This window comes from Eublepharis macularius, chromosome 13 (genome assembly GCF_028583425.1).
Source record: "Eublepharis macularius isolate TG4126 chromosome 13, MPM_Emac_v1.0, whole genome shotgun sequence".
Taxonomy (NCBI): domain Eukaryota; kingdom Metazoa; phylum Chordata; class Lepidosauria; order Squamata; family Eublepharidae; genus Eublepharis; species Eublepharis macularius.
Genome location: NC_072802.1, coordinates 6,392,584 through 6,409,541, shown reverse-complemented (window position 1 = coordinate 6,409,541; position 16,958 = coordinate 6,392,584). Strand labels below are relative to the sequence as shown.

Sequence of the window (16,958 nt, the reverse complement as noted above, 5' to 3'; positions counted from 1 at the left end):
TGGAATACATTTTAACACTGATATAACTTGCAAGACATCAAAATAAACAATTGCCCAGTATTACAATGTCTAAAATCTCAGCTCCCTCTCACAAAACCTAGCCTGAGCCCCAGTTAGTGAAACAAAATCAATCCTCAGAGTGACTCCAGGGGAAGAGAATATCACAATTTGAAGGTAGTTTCTAGCATTTTCTCCCCACCTTCTGCAGGCGGCTACAAATGGCCGTTTTAAAGTAGAATGCAGAGATGCTGCCAACATGTAGCAAGTTGTTTATTTGAAATATTTATCCCCTGTCATCTCTTTGCAGACTCAAGTTGACCAACAAACCAGCAAAAGCTGTAAGGATAAAACACTGTAAGCATCTAATACACAAACAAAGTTAAATAAGAAATAACTGCAGCTAAAACCCCATAAACACTTAAAAACACAGTCTAAAAATGCCCTCTGAAACAGGACACTTACACACCTTCCAGAACATGGCAAGGCACCTGCTGAAGCAACTCCAGTAGCCTGTTCCATAAGATGTAGGTAACCTAAGGGTTGCTAAATGGGCCATCACAGGGGAGGGTACCACTAGGAGATGGTTGTCTGAGGAAAGGAACTGGCACACAGGCACATACTAGGACCACTAAATCTCACTTAAATGGGGTCTGCAGGGGAAAACAGGCTTCTGCACATGGCATGCGGCTCCAGGAAAAGACCATGTCATTCAGCAGAAGCCACCACACTACCATCACAGTTAAGGGACTGGGCAAAGCATCTCACACTCCCTGTATGCCTACGACCTCCAGCATGATCTTCTACCTTCTCAGCCTCGTCTCTTGCAGCCAGTATTGACTGAGTTTAAGTATACCCAGCTTCTCTCCTAAGAAGAGTTCTACTTAAAAAGAGTTTGAACCGCTCTGGGTCTAACTTAAAATGAGTTAGCCTAACCGCTGATGTTAGGCAGAGAGACAGGAGGAATGGAATTTGTATTCTATAAGAGAAAAGATGAGGAGGGGTATCTGTGAAGGAAAATATATCCCTGCATGAGAATTACACTTGCTCACAGATCCAGAGGAGTTAGCCATGTTAGTCTGTAATTGCAAAATAGAAAAGAGACCAGTAGTACCTTTAAGACTAACCAACATTACTGTAGCATAAGCTTTTGAGAACGACAGCTCTCTTCATCAGATGTATCTGACGAAGAGAGCTGTGCTTCTTGAAAACTTATGGTACAATAAAGTTAGCTGCTCACAGCTCACAGACAGAAAATTCAGGTGGGCTCTCAGTTCTAGAAATCATGACTAGGGGTGTGCAGGGACAGAAAGATTAGGTTTTCCTGCTTTGGAATTTCTGAAGAGGGGAAAAAGAACTGGAGAGCGATGTCCGCTTATTGCCCTGCTTCAATATGCTCCATGAAGATTCAGAGTACACTGAAAGTTCACATCCCACCGCTTAGTTTACCCAATGGGAGGGGGAAGAGGGGGTTCCCTCCTCCCCCTTCCCATCAAGTAAAATAAGTGACAGTAGGACCTCCTGTGCTTCAGCTGGCCAGTGGGGAGGATCCTCCCACCGGCCAACTGAAGTTAAAGGTCCCTTTCCATGCTGCTTGCAAGCAGCAGGGAAAGGGCCCTTTTCTGTGCTTCAGCTGGCCCATGGGGGGGGGGAGCTCCCTCCCGTGGGCCAGCTGAAGTTTAAAGGGCCCTTTCCCTTGCAAGCGGCCCGGAAATGGCTCTTTCTGTACTTCAGCTGGCCCGGAAAGGGCCCTTTAAACTTCAGCTGGCCTGTGGGGGAATCCTCCTCTGCTGGTCAGCTGGAGCCAGCCGTGGGGTTTGAAAGTGCCCCAAAACTTCCCCAAATGACCCAAATTGCTTCAGGAAGCTTTGATTTGGCATTTCTAAATCTGAGCAAGCATGCTAGGCCTGATTCAGAAATTCCGAATCTTTACAAATTGGGTCCGATTTGGGTATTTATCCCGAATTGGAAACCCAAATCGCACACCCCTAATTCATGACACCACAAAAGAAAATGTCTTTTTTGTTAGGTATACAGAGATCAAGACATACGGGTTTTTAAAAGTCTTTTAAAAAACCCTCACATATTTCAAGCTAGCCTTCCTATGTCTTTTTTCCTGGCACTTCCAATAAAAGCTTTGCCCCTTGTTTCAACCCAGTGAAAGAGCTCTTACCTTGGCTCCTGCTAAAAATCCCAGAGATATGGCAACTCTGGCTCGTAGGTCAGGCCTGTCCTTGGGCCACACGTAGGACAGCATAGCTTTGAGGATCTTCTTGCCATCTACTTCTTTTAGCTGTTGGAAGAAAAGCACACTCTTACAGAAAACATTTCAAAGAAATAGCTCAACACTGACTGCAAAACCTGAATCTAGAGACTCAAGTTACAGACTACCAATAGTTTTTTTTTTAAAAAAACCCAAACACTTCCTTCTTCAAAGTAATGATAAATACAGACTGAGATGTTTTCAATGGCAAAAAGAAATGTCATGCTTAACACCACAAAAACTGTTCTCTGTCATCTAATTGTGTATAAAATGTCACTGCTTCATTTTAACAAAATGGCTAAGGCTGGGTAATCATGCATTATGAGGCTGTTTAGTAGCCAAGTACAGCACTACAGCTTCCCTCATAAACAGAACAACCATCTTGTTATTAATGTCTTGCTGTAAAACTCAACTAATCAAAACACAGCTGTAACCTTTCTCATTTTGTGAGTCTTTGCATGCATCTACAAAAGGTATTAACAGTCAAGTATTGGCGCAAAAATAGGAATTAATATTTACTCCCATCTTCCAAAGGAAAAGCTACATACATATAGTAAAACTGAGAGACCTTGACAGACATTCTTTGCATTCAGAAACTGCATTCAAATAAATTTAGAGTTTTAGTTATGGAATGCTTCTTGTTAGTGTTCACTAAAATTAGGATTGGGTATTATACACAAGGAGTACCAAACTGGGTAAGTGGTGCCAAAGGGAATTTGGAAGTAAGGGAGAGGGGCGTAGATGTGATCCTGTGGCCCAGTTCTTATTCCGTTAAGGAATATTACTGGCTAGCTAGCACTATGACTGCTCTTTCTCTGAAGGATCAAACCAATGAGTCTTGTCTGTAGCATGATGCAGACATAATACTGCTCAAACCATAGTTAGTGTCAAACCACAACCTGAAATTATGATCAGGAGGAGGATAGCGGACTGTGATTTGGTGCGGCAAACAATCCTTTGAGGTGCTCCTGATAGGGCAGTATTACCACAGCATCAAGACTGTGATGGGATACCAGCTGAATCTGAGTCCAGTGGCACTTTAGAGGCCAATAAGTTTTTCAAGGTGTACGTTTTCAAGAGTCAGGGTTCCCTTCTTCTCTTCAACAGTTACAGCTCTTTTTCAGACACAGTGTCTGAAGAAAGGAGTTCTGACTCTTGAAAGCTTACTGTCAGATACACCTCCAGCATATCTGCTGTGTGTTACGAATTTCTTGCTGCAGTGTGTAGTGTACCTCTAAGAACATGTAGAGGGAACCTGTTTTGCTGACTGGTTGCTAGCTGCTTATCTTGCAGGTGTTTTGGTTACGATTTCCTGACAGGCCTGGGAACTCGGCCTTGAAGTTTCAGCTGAGACCGCACCAACCTCCTAAGAGACTGAGCAGAGCTCATCCTTTCCCCCCTCCCCTCTCTCCTGGCTCCCTGGCTCAGTGCGCCAAAATCCTAACAGACTTTCCCATTGGGGGGCGGGGACTGTGCCCTATAATTAACCTTGCTTTGCTACCTTATGTCACTTCGCCCAATGATCCTGTCTGACCATCGTGACACTGGTATTCTTCTTTAATAAAGTAACTTTAACTCATATACCTGAGTGATGCAGTGAAGTGCTTAGAGAGGATACCTGGCAAGACCTGACACACCCTGAATATCTTTTTGGCCTCTAAGGTGCCACTGGACTCAAAGCCAGCCATTCTACTTCTACCCACCTACAACTATCTTCATGGGATACCTTCTGTCAGCAAAAATTATCAGCCATGCCCTACTTGCAGTAAAATTTTAGGACAATGGGGAAGATTGCACTTGCTCTTTACTTACTGAACTATAAAACATATTGCACTCAAAATAAATACATGGTGTTAAAAATCAGGGCGCATTAGTTATCTTATATACTAAAAACCAAGTGGCTCTGATCTGTGGATACTTATATTTGGAGATGGGAGCTATGAATGGACAAGATAGATTTTCTTAACACACCTGAAAAATGTCCCTGGTTTTCAGAAAATTTGAAATCTAAAAAAAAGAGGAGGGTTTTTTAAAAAAGTAATAACAGGATAAAAGGAGCCCCTGTAGCTTTAAGAATCTGATGTCATCAGTGGCTGTTGCTGGCAACCACAACAGTATTCCAGGCTTGGTTTCTGTCAGAAAAAGGCAGAGGGGAGCCCTGGAAGGGGAGGGCAGGGCCCTTTCCAGGGCTCTTTTGGCCTTTGAGGGAGAACTTAGTGGGGTTAGGCCCAGCAGCAACCACCAGATGACTTGATACCACATGACTTGCATGACTCACCCAGGCCCAGCTGCTTGCTGCTATTCAACGCTCCTCCCCAAAGCCAGCGTAGTGTAGAGGTTAGAGTTTCAGAGTAAGATCCAGGTTGCAATCACCACACTGTTGTGGAACCTCACTGGGTGACTTTGATCCAGTCACTTACTCTCAGCCTAACCTACCTTTCAGGGTTGTTGTAAGGTTAATATGGACGCAAGGAGCATGATGTAAGCTTTGAGGTGCCCAGTGCAGAAAAGGTCAGTATGTAAATGAAGCAAATTATTAAATATAGATGAAGATAAGGGACAGGTACTGAGTTTTATTATGGTCAATGACCAGATTCAAGCTTATAAAACAAAACAAGATTCGACATGGGCAAGAATCGAAATACGAATAAAATTTTGTGACGAATCGGGCCGATTCGTGTTTCGTGAAACGCATTTTGTGGGGCTGTGGTTTTCATGAAATTCACAAATTTTTGGCCTAATTCGTTTGATTCATGAACAATTTGTGATGCCAGACAGGCTGGTGCCGATCCATTGATTCCCTAGGCAACATAGGCCCGGAATGTTTGTAGACCTTTAGTTGCCACTGAAAACCCTAATCTTAGCCCACGTAACCTTGATGGGCAGCTCTCCTTGCCCACTGGAGAGCTTCCATTCTGCCCTATACAGTGAGGAGCAGGGGGGATAATCCCCTAGACAACTGAGGAGATGGGCCTTCTGTAGCCACGGGAACACCAATCTCATCCCTCCAAACTCTGTTAAGCAGGTCTGTCTGCCAGCCAGAGACCTCCTGTTCTGCTCTATGTGAGCATTTGTTATATAAGGCACCTCTCTCTGCCTCGTGCTTTTAGTTCCAGTTGTCAGGTCTTATCAGGTATTTCCCCCAAAACTTCATCGCATCACTCAGGTGTATGAGTTAAAGTTGTTTTTATTAAAGAAAAATACCAGTATCAAGATGCTAGGACAGGAGTATTGGCTGGAATGGCCCAACGTAGCAAAGCAAGATTAATTATAGGTCATAGTTCCTGCCCTCCCCCCCCGGGAAAGAAAGGCCGTTAGGATTTTGGCACACAGAGCCTGTAAAGAGGGGAGGAGGGAAGGGATGAGCTTTACTCAGTCTGTTAGAAGCTTGGTGCAGTCTCTGCTGTAACTTCAAGGCCAAGTTCCCAGGCCTGTCAGGAAATCGTAACCAAAACACCTGCAAGATAAGCAGCTAGCAACCATTCAGCAAAACAGGTTTTACTCTGCATGTTCTCAGAGGCATATTAATTACTCTAGCAAGAAACTCATGACACGTGACAGATATGCTGGAACATTTAATCCATGGCAGATATGCTGGAGGCTTATCTGACACCAGTAGACAGAGAGAAAGGGAGGATCTGTTGCTGGGATTTGGAGTGAGAGTGGAGTTGGGAGCTTTTGGCCGGATTTGCTGCTGCTTCAAAAGAGACTGAAAAGACTATTTCTTATTTTCCTCACTTGTCCTTGTTGGGAAGGTCTTTGGGTGAGGGTGCCTTTTTTCCTCCACCCCACCCCACCCTAGTCTCAGGCCTCTGCCTGGCTCTGGAGCCTAGCTTGACTGAGGCCTCCTTTATTTTTTCTTTGATTGTCTTTGTTTCTTCTCAATTCTTTCTCTGCTCTTTTGAGGGCTCACACTCGTTTCCTTTGATTTTATTTTGTGCACCTCTCCCGCCTGGGCAGGTGTCTGTGTGGTGGTTTGGGGGCCCTCCTCCCAAGCCCAGTCTCAGGGCCACTGCCTGGCCCTGAGGCCCAGCTTTGTGGGTTGCAGTCAATGTTTTGCAATCTTGGCCAAACAAGGAGGGTGGGAGAGCCTGCTGAAGTCTCCCTGCAAGTTTGGCATCTCTGGGTATGAAGGGGGCTGTTGAAGTGCCCTGGGTTCTGACAATCACAAAACTAACGAATCGCATCATGAAATAGGGCAATTTCATGGAAGTTCGTGATTTGTGGAATGTAACGAAACACAAAACTCTCGTTTAGTTTTTCCCCATTTTGTGCCCATCTCTGCACAAAATATAAATGAAGCAAATAATAAATATGGTTAAAGATGGGAGGATACATAAATGGTAGGTTGGCTGGTGACTCAGTGTGAAGAAGGAAGCAGGGGCTTCCAGGAGAAGGAAAAGAAGAAATAATGTGGGAAGGGACACAAAGGAAAGTGAGGTACCTGCTGCAACCTCACAGGTTCCCTAATTAGGCCAGGCTCAGCCCACACAGCACAACTGGACCAGAGTTTTTCTTGGTAGAGGCTGCCAGAGGGAGGGAAGGAGAGCAAGATGAAGATGGGGGGAGGGGGGAGATAGATAAAAGTAGGTTGGCTGGTGGGTGGGAAGGAGTGAAGAAAGTAGGAAAAGAGAAGAGGCTGTAGGAACTTTCGGGAAAGGGAAGGGAAAGATTAAATAGTAGGGGCAGAAATGATATGCTCCCGCAAGTCCTTGCAGATCTCCCACTTGTTATACTTCATACTTTGCATTTTTATTTACACTATTTATACCGCAACTTTTTTCCCAATGAGGACACAGATCATCTTACATCATTCTCCTTTGCTGTATTTTATCCTCACAACAACTCTGTGAAGTAGGTTAGGCTGAGAGTGTTTAGCCGGCTCAAGGTCATCCAGCACACTTCTGCAGCCAAGGTGAAATCCAAGCCCACGTCTCTCAGATTCTAGTCCAACCACTACACCACACTGATTCTCTTATATAGCCCTGAGTTTGCAAAAAGCTTTATATACTTTGTCTCAAAAATACATTCCTTCCATCAACTTATTTTTAAAAAGTAAGAAACGTGAGGAATAACAGGCTTGTAATACAAACCTGTTATTCCTCATGTTTCTTATTCAAGTAAGAAGCAGAAGAAAAAGTTACAGATCTATAGATAGGTAGGGAAAAGCAGAAAAATACAGAATCCTTTTCTGGTACTACTCTCTTCCCTCTGTTCTCGAAGCAACAGGAGTGTTAAGATATACTTAAGATTGTTGACTATCTAAAGGATCTGAGAGCAGTACCCATTATCAGTACCTTTTATACATTCTTCAGAGGGTGTATATTCTCTGACAACTTATAAATCTCGAGTGGATACAAAATAAATTTCTGCTTATTCCTCACTCTAGAGAAAAGAGGCAGCATACGCAGAAATCTCTCTTTTAGATAGACATGCTTAGATGGCCTCATGTTTCAAGCACCATTAATGGTTTGGAGGGAATTAAAACTGGTGCCAGGTTAACATGAAGGTTACATGGAGTTGGTCTAATTGCAGCACATCAGTTTGCAGAAGATAGCATTTTGAAAAAAAGCAAATTGAATCGGCCTTTGGATCCAAGGCAAGACAGACATTGCAGAAAGGAGTTAAATACTAGCAAGCAGATTGACAGGAACAATCGAAGAAGAGCAAGAAAAAGATCAAGGTAAGGCATGTACAAAATACATGTTATGGTAAAGGTCTCCAAGAACAAAATCAAGGTAGAAAAGGATTAAAAATGAATACATACAAAAGCAGAACATGCTGAAGTCACATAAACTGGTTAAAATGGCTTCCTTGTGAAAACGGACTTTGGTGGTCTGTTTCTCTCATGCACATGGAGGCGTTGAAAGGATTTGTATGGTTCATCTCTGCTTTTTATTTATATTTTTCTGAAACATTTCTAGGGACCAGATGCAGAGGAACTCAATCCAACTGTAACCTTTAAGCAGGGCTCATTTCAAGGGGGAACACGCAGGAACGCAGTTCTGGCAGTTCCTTAAAGAGGTCACATGACAGGTGGCCCCGTCCACCTGACTCTCAGCCATTTTGGGCCCATTTTGGCCTGGATTGGGGCCGAAACGGCCCAGATAGGGCTTCTGACGGATGGTGGATCACTCTCCCGCTCAGCAGCAGCCTGATCCTGACCATTTTGGGCCCCTTTTTGGCCATTTTCAGCCCCTTTTTTGCAATTTTGGGCCCAATTTTGGCCCTAAAAGGCCAGGATTGGACCCAAAACAACCAGGATAGGTGATGTCAGGGGGTGTGGCATCTGCAAATCAGTTATGCTAATAACACACTTCTGGTGATGTCAAGGGGTGTGGCATATGCTAATGAGTTGTGCTGAGGAATTATGCTAATGAGTTCATCCAGTTCTTTTTCTACAAAATGACCCCTGCCTTTAAGCATTCCTGCAATAGAAGGGCATTTTCACAACTGATACTAAGGACACTGAGTCTCTACTTCACCTCCTGTGAATGCAGTAATCACGAGGCAGCAATCAGGAGAGTATCGTTTTTAAATTTAATGTGTGTTTTAATTAACATAGCTTTGAATGTGATTTCTCTCTCTCTCTCTCTCTCTCTCTCTCACACACACACACACACACACACACAAGACAAAGGATCACTTGTGAAAACTGCCAGAGATAATATATATGATAACAGCTTTCAGACTTTTTGCATGAATGCATAAACATAAGTGGTGTCGCTCAGAGGCTTGAGAAGGAACTTGACAAGGATCCAACTCTACTCTTCTCATAAATAGAGAAGAAAAGCCACTGAGGCATTATTCCTATTTTTCTATCATTCCTTCCATGAAGACTGCCTTGCTGGCATTGCCACAACTGCCAGGGACTAGAGACTGCCTCTGCCTGACAGCAGAGAACCACAGAGGCATGTGTGATGAATTGAAACGCAATTCAGAATTATGTCCAATTCAGATTGCTTATAGAAAGAATTAAAACCTGTGCCCAGGTTTAAACATGTCCCCAAGGATTGGAACTATTATGATGTAATTGAGGACATGAGTTGACTGAAGGGAAATTAATGTCTAAATGGAGAATCCAGTCCTGTCAATCATTCTGCAAGTCATAAAAACTGCCAGCCAGACTCATCATTTATGAACATTTTCTCTCTCAAATTGAACCCTCTTTGATAAGGACAAACTGGTTTCAGGTAGATGTGTTTTTCCTAAGAAGTATTATAAACATTTTCACCCTGCCTTTCAATTCTCATACAGGGAATCTCCCAGACAGTTAATTTCATACACTCTAAAAGTGAATTAGTCACTCCTGTGTGGATAACCAAAGCAGCATAATGGGGCCAGCCACAGTCATGAGGGAGGATTTTTATGTACCCAAGAGAATCCAGGCATGCAGAAAAACATTTAAACCACCAGCGGAGGGGGGATTCCCTCAACAGAGGAAGAAACAGGACAGTGTCTGCATGCTGCCACAGCACCCCAGCGGCACGACAGCAAAGAATAGGCACAAGCTCAGATTCTGCAAAGGTGGCAGGTACCATCAAGGAACACAAGCCACCTCTTCAGCTTCTGAAGACCCCCAACCCTTTCTCAGTCTGAGGAAAGTGCAAAGAAGTCTCCATCAGAGGTAAGCAGGGCACAGGGCTACCTAAATGTCAGTATCTCTGCAAGACTTCAGGTGGTCCCTTGGTACCTCTTACCCCACTCAAGGAGTGGGAACGAAGACTTTCTTTCCCCAACTATTTTTAACAGGTCATCCAATTTCACTATATCAGATACTGAGATGGTGGTTACAAAAGTAACCAAACTAGGTCACCCACAGACAAGGGTAGGAAGGTATACTTTGGGAGTCCTCAGATATGCAGAAAGCAGTGATTTCACAAGCTAACCCTAAAAACAGTCTGGTGAGAACAAAGGATACTCAACGAGACATGAAATATTGAAAGCAGTTGGGAGTTAACCACTTCAAGCTCCCTAAAGCTTAGTGAATCCTAGAAGTGAGACTGGGGGAAAGATTCCCAAATTGCTTCCTGTCCTGCAATGTTTTGTAGGCCTTCAGTTTCCAAGGAATATAAATCAATACTGTTCGCAACCTTCAAAATAACAAGCAAAATAATACAACAGCACACCATGCAAGCACAGGCGCAGAAAACGCCCCCGTCAGATTACTACATGATGTCAAAGAGGCGTTGAAGTCACAGTGTCTAGATTGACGCCTAAAAGCAGCCAAGGGCAGGGACCACGTGGGCCTTCTCAGACAAGGAATTTTAATACTTGGGCACGACAGCTGGAAGAACCTGTGCCCATTCTCTACTTCTGCTAGTGGTGGGATGCCCAGAAGAGTCTCAACTGATGACCTGTGCCTGCACAGGTTTGAGAAGGAGGAAGTCATTCTTTAGATATCCAGGCTGCAGGTCTCTTAAGCTTTCAAAGGCCAAAGCAACACTTTGTATGAAGCTCAGAAACAAGCTAGAAGCCAGTGAGATGATACAATGTAGGCATCATATGGTCAGAAAAACAGGCCCCAGATCACATCCTGCACAAGCTGTAGCTTTTCAAGGCAGCCTCACAAAGAGCATGTTATAGTAAACTTATCTGTATGAGACAGAGACATTCATGACGCTGGTCAGATAACACATTCCCCAAGAAACGGTACAGTCAATACATTTGCCTAAGCTAAGCAAAAGCAAACCATGACAATGCTGTTACTTAGAAGTAGCGTCGGGCCTAGAAGCATTCCCAAGCTGTCTATGCAGTTCACACGGAGGGGTGCTGCCCCCTCCAAAATGATTATACACATAAACCTAGGACTGGTGATTCTACTAGTCTGAACCTTACACATAGGCCAAGCCATCTTTTGCAGAACGAGATTTAACTTTAACCCAGCTGGCTTTGTAGAGAAATCTGAATGTCTATGGTGCCTCTATACAGGAATGCAAACTCATGCCAAGGATATTTACCCCTTCCTTTGGATCTGAGTGGAGTCCTCCACCTGCATGTCCATGCCAGCACGTTCTTTTATCGATTTGTGACCACCCCTGAAGATTCTGGGCAAAGAAGAAAACATTGCACAATTACGTCAATGATTATATACACAAATGTCAGCCTAGTCCTGCCAAGATCTCACTAAAGTGCCTCATTTCCTCTCACTCGCACTGAAGAGGACACTACTAGTGAAATAAATATGCAGACTGAGAGAAGTGACTTTAGAACTACACCAGCTCCGGAAGGAACACGACTGTTGGCCTAGTGACAAATCTGCACTTGTAGCAGTGGTCATGTCTTGAAACACTTCCACGCAGGAAGCATGTGTGCCAATCATGTGCATTCTGTGTATCCCTCAAGGTCTTCTATTTTCACTGAATGTACACATACGTTATCTAATTTTTTTAATCACGCTTCTCCAAAATCTAAGGTAGCTTACAACAGTATCAAATTTAAAACAGTACAATTAATACTGGTCTTAAAAACAATAACTCTCTAACAGTAAATCTCCAATATAAAATTCTTTTGCAGCAGCAGCACCCCTCAAGAACCAAACGAATGCTGCCTGAAATGTGTGGGTTTCACTTTCTTTAAGAGTGTCAGAAGGGAAGAATACCTGCAGACTCATGGAAGGGGAGGGGCTGTTTTCTGGGCAAGGACGCTTCTGATCTTGCTCCTTGCTACAGCCTCATGCTGTGACGGGATCACAAAACTGTAGGGCAGAGTTCATATGGGGAAGAGCAGATCTTGACAAGTGCACATGCCAGGCTAAAAAGGGCTTCAAGATGCAACCAGACACACTTTCACAGAGAGCGGTGCAGGTTTTCCATTGGCAGGTCAAACTCTGCATTACCCTACTACTGCTCCTTAATGTACATCCTTCATGTCAAAAGCCACCTGTATGTACACACGCACTACACTATTTCTTAACTTGTTCCCTCTATCCAGCAAATTTCTTCATTCTGCTATTTGTTCATAACTGTTTTGAAGTTCTGAAATCTGTTCCAGCAGGCGAAGGCAGGTGGCTTCATGATTTATATACACGTTGGTTAATCCATGCTGAGACCAGCTCTGTTTGGACAAGGGTGTAGCCAGGACATATCAGGGGTGACCCTCGCCCAGCAAAGAGTAGGCATGGAGCTGCTGGACTTGGGGAATGGACATCCAAAGGCAGGAGCAGGACTAAGCCCCAAGGAAGTGCAGTGTGGCAAGATGTCAGCTCCTCTGGTTGGAAGGTTCTGGCCTGATATCCACTTGGTAGGACAGGGATGGCGGGCCACAGCAGCAGCTGTGGGTGGAAAAGGTGTGCCCTAAAGGCTCAGGAGTGTGTGGCAATCTGGGGGAAGGAGGGACATGTGGAACGTCAGGGCGTGTCCAGATGGTGGGAAGGGCCATGGGGTCAAGCATAGCATGTAGATGATGAAGGGCAGGAAAGTGGACTGTCCACATGGGGGAGAGAGGTGAGGGTAACTCCTCCCCTGAGGCAAAGGTAAGGACAAGCTGGAGTATAAAAGGCCAAACACACTGTTGAGTTATTCCTGGGCATGATGCATGTTCTTCACGAGGAAAGATCATGGAACTCAGACCCCGCCCCAGCTTATTACATACTCCCATTCTGCAAGCAGTTGCGAGGCTCTGACCATACCCACTGGGGCCGTACAGAAAGAGTTCTTTCATGACTGATAGGCAGGTAGGCAAAATGACACTGCAAATTAATTCTCTGGCCTGAACTAGAAGGTTCTTCTTGAGAATAATCTTTGGAAGGAGGCTGTAAGTGCATTATACATTGCATGTGGTGCTTCCAGTGGGCATTTTCTGCTGAAATGATGCTTATATATGTGTTCCTTTAAAGGCAGGCACTGACACCTTGAATGGATCCAATCCATTAACTGACAACTAATACGGCTGGTTGGAAAAAATAGATTGGGTGCAGCTTTCCAACTCATGCACAGGCACTGAAACATATGCATGTGTGATTCTTGTGCTTTCCCTTGACAGACTGCCATCCACAGCACCTACCAATGCACTGTTTACTTCTTAACTCTAGAGGTCTTGTTTTCAAGGAGAAAGAACACGGTATTTTGCACGTCACTTTCAAAGTACAACTATGCTTTAAACGAAGTATTTTGCATCTCCGTTGTACTAGAACACTGACAGTAATTTGGAAAGCATCAGGACAACACTCTGAATCACCTTTGAAAGCGCTTACCAGCGCCATGGAGAGCTCTAATTGACAGCAATGCTGCACAGAAAGCATTCCGGCTCCAGGCCCGAAGAAGGAGCCAGGTATTATAGCAAAAGAAGCATAACTAAAATAATCTATTTTCAATAGATGTTTTGCCAGATTACAAGCAGGATGTATTTAATTACAGCTAATGGCAAGAGGGGATACCACGAGTAGAGCTATTGCTGCTTGGAGGCTTTAACTACGTATATTGTCATCTGCAAAATTAAACCACATCCCTGAATTTTAATTCTTGGCTGAGGATATATTTTGATGTAATTAGTGTAAATTTCTGATTGTAAAATTCACATAACACAAACAGTATAGAGGTCACAAGTCTATAGGCAAGGACCCTGACCAAGCAACGTTGATGATTATTATAAGGACATTGTTATTTTATCACAGAAATGGTATGCTCATGTTATCAACATCATCCAGAGAAAAAAGTATATTCCTATAAAAAGATCAGAAAATGAGCACTGCAATAAGATAATTAACAGAACACCGTATCAAAGACTAGCAGTAAATTCTGATATTTTGCGGCTGTAACATCAGACTTGTATCATGCTCACATAGCAACTGCAGACAAGACTAGCTATCCTGTCACTATCACTGACATAGCTTTGAAACAACAAGCAAAATATATATTTTAAATACTATAATAACTTCCTTTTTTTTGCTCAAATCAAACTCTCAAGTCTGAAAGATAAGGACCTTCTGATTCTAACTATCTTGGGAGTTGTACAGAGCTGCAAAATGACAAGCATCCATGCTATAAAATGCATGGCAGTGGCTGAATATTGTAGCGTCTTAAAGAAAACATCTTCACATTAAATACTGTCGTAACCTGGCATCAACAATCTTTATCCAAGCAGAATAGTAAATATCTTGTTTAAGGAAAAACAACAAACCTTCCATTTCTGTGGTGAAGATGGTTTTTATTCTTAACTTAAAAGCACTGAGCCATGCTCTGCTTCCAGTGACTTTTGGCCTAATTCAGCCCTGAGACATTTGAGACACACTGAGGAATGCCTATTATCCTACTGGCAAAAGGGATGATCAAAAGATTCTGTAATCACTGTGATCCAAATAGCAATACTATAGAGTAGCTGTAGGGTTATTTCTGAATTAAACACCCGAATTGCACTTAGAATGTATCTTCCCCAATCATAGGCTTGCTCCAACCGTAAGCTTAATCTTATTCAGTGCAAATTTACACTGGGGGAGCCAAAATAAGTTTGAGGAGAAAACAATTCCCAAATAACAAAACCTCTTAACTTGTTCAATATCAGAATTTGCTAGTCTATTTGGAGAAACCTAAGTTGCTATTTTTTGGGGGGAAACCAAGATTTTAGATTTGTTGTAATTTATTTGCATGTCCCCATCTAGGCAATAATTGGAAAAACATTGCAATAGACTCTTCAGGCCAATATTTGTTTGGGATAAAAGGAGTGAATCATCAGCATAGAGAAACAATGGTAATTCCTTCAATGCCAGTCTGGGGACATGAAACTCTGGTGATGAAAGGTGCAACATCAGATCATTTAGATATAGGCTGAAAAGAAGTGAGGCAAGCAAACAACCTTGCCTATCCCCCTGTCAAAGCTAAAGCTTTCTGAAAGTTGCCATTCTCCACCACAGTGAACCTGAATGGCGGTATTAGTATATAGTATCTTGATTAACCATTGAGTCAAAAGTCCCTTGAGGTCCATAAAGGCAACATATAGCTTTCCCCCAGGGGATGCTGTATACTTTTCTGCTAAATGACCAGTGAGAGCCAGTTTGGTGTAGTGCTTAAGAGCACGGGACTCGAATCTGGAGAACTGCATTTGATTTCCCACTCCTCCACTTGAAGCCAGCTGGGTGACCTTGGGTTAGTCATAGCTTCTCGGAGCTTTCTCGCCCCACCCACCTCACAGGGTGTTTGTTGTGGGGATAATACCATACTTTGTACACTGCTCTGAGTGTGTGTTAAGTTGCCCTGAAGGGTGGTATATAAATAGACTGTTATTATTATTAATTAAACAGTGATTAGTGGTGGAAAATCCTCTCCTAAAGCCAATTTGTCCCCAACATAACATCTTGTTGGCCTTGAGCCATTCCATTCTAGTAATCTTTGATGTAACATATTACTTTAAGAGCATTACTGATCATTTTGAATATTTTTTCTGTACGAATTCTATACCCCCGGTATTTCCACACTGGGCCCAGTGAAACAAGAAAAGAGGAAAGTTGTGGGCATGACACAGGGTCGCCAGATCCCTCAGGGGCCAACACGGGGGGCCGGTGGGGCAGCAGGAACTTACCTCCTGTGGATGTCATTTCCCAGCATGATGAGGAAGCTATGGGTTGCACTGCAGGAGGGGATTCACTATAAACTGCCCTCAAATACTAAGTTTGGGGATAGTTTTTAGCTTTACACATGTGCCCCCCACTGTCTTCCACCCCTGTGGGCCAGGTAAGTGGAGGTGGGGGGGGAGGGCTGGGGATTCCCCACCCCCAGCGGGTGCTTGGCAGCCCTAGTATAACTCATGCTGTGAGTGCAGCTGGTCAGGAATGGACCAACTGAATCCACACACAGCAGGTGCGCATGCTTCCCAAAGCAATTAACACTGTATGTTTTGCAGCATAACTGTGTCCAGTCACAAGCTGATGGGAAAGAAGATGCATTGAATGCTCTGGGGATTTGCATGGAAGGGAAGAGTATGGCTTGGATTTACCAGAGCTTTTCCACAGACAGAACAATTTGCTAGGGAGCAGAAGTGTGGTGTGTGTGTGTGTTGGGCTACAGTGGGAGAAAATCATACTCTGAGGACAGATATTGTTCTGTCCATGGAAACCCTTCAGAGGATCCAAGCTACTGTCTGTTTTTCCAGTTTTTCCAAGGCCTTCCTTCATATTTCTATGTATTACTAATTCTAAGTTTTAATGAATTTCATGCCATCAGGCAATACCAATTAAAGCTTGAGAATTTTTATTTCACCATCACTAACCAAAGAGGATGTGTCATTATGTAAACCTAGGAGACTTTTCGCCCAAGGAGTGCCAATACATTTACAAAAGCTAACTTCCACAAGTGGAGCAGGGCTGCTTCCAGTCCATCACATTACTTAAATCAGACAATAAAGCACCAGAGTGAACATGCCTTTTAACCAGCAGAAAGAAAATTTTAAACACTTTTTGAAACATTATTATGTGTACAATAATGTATTTTTAGGAGCGGAAGAAAGAAACTGGGAAAGATTTCCGAAGTTCTGCCTCAGTTTCTAGAAGCAGAGGACGTTGCTTCTTTCACATTATAAAAAGAAAAGTATACAGATGAAATCAAACACAGTGGTAGGTTGTTTAGGGGTCTGCATTTCCCTTCCTTAGTAGAAATACATGAGGAGAAGAGACTGCTCAGTCCTACCTTTGCAGCATCTAACAGTTGCCTTGAATAGCATCTCCCTGAACTCTGCTGTTTTAATACTGGTTGAACCTGAAGAGGAG

At 43.4% G+C, this 16,958-nt stretch overlaps 1 protein-coding gene across 1 annotated transcript in view; it reads right to left on the bottom strand.

Annotated features, from left to right (window-relative positions):
- Positions 1–16,958, bottom strand: part of ABCB7 (ATP binding cassette subfamily B member 7) — a 103,529-nt gene that overhangs the window by 71,223 nt on the left and 15,348 nt on the right. The window contains exons 2-4 of the mRNA XM_054996548.1: positions 16,879–16,947; positions 11,221–11,307; positions 2,171–2,290 (exon numbers count right to left, since the gene is read on the bottom strand). Coding sequence (XP_054852523.1) covers positions 2,171–2,290; positions 11,221–11,307; positions 16,879–16,947 — 276 coding nt within the window. The remainder of the gene's footprint in view (positions 1–2,170; positions 2,291–11,220; positions 11,308–16,878; positions 16,948–16,958) is intronic.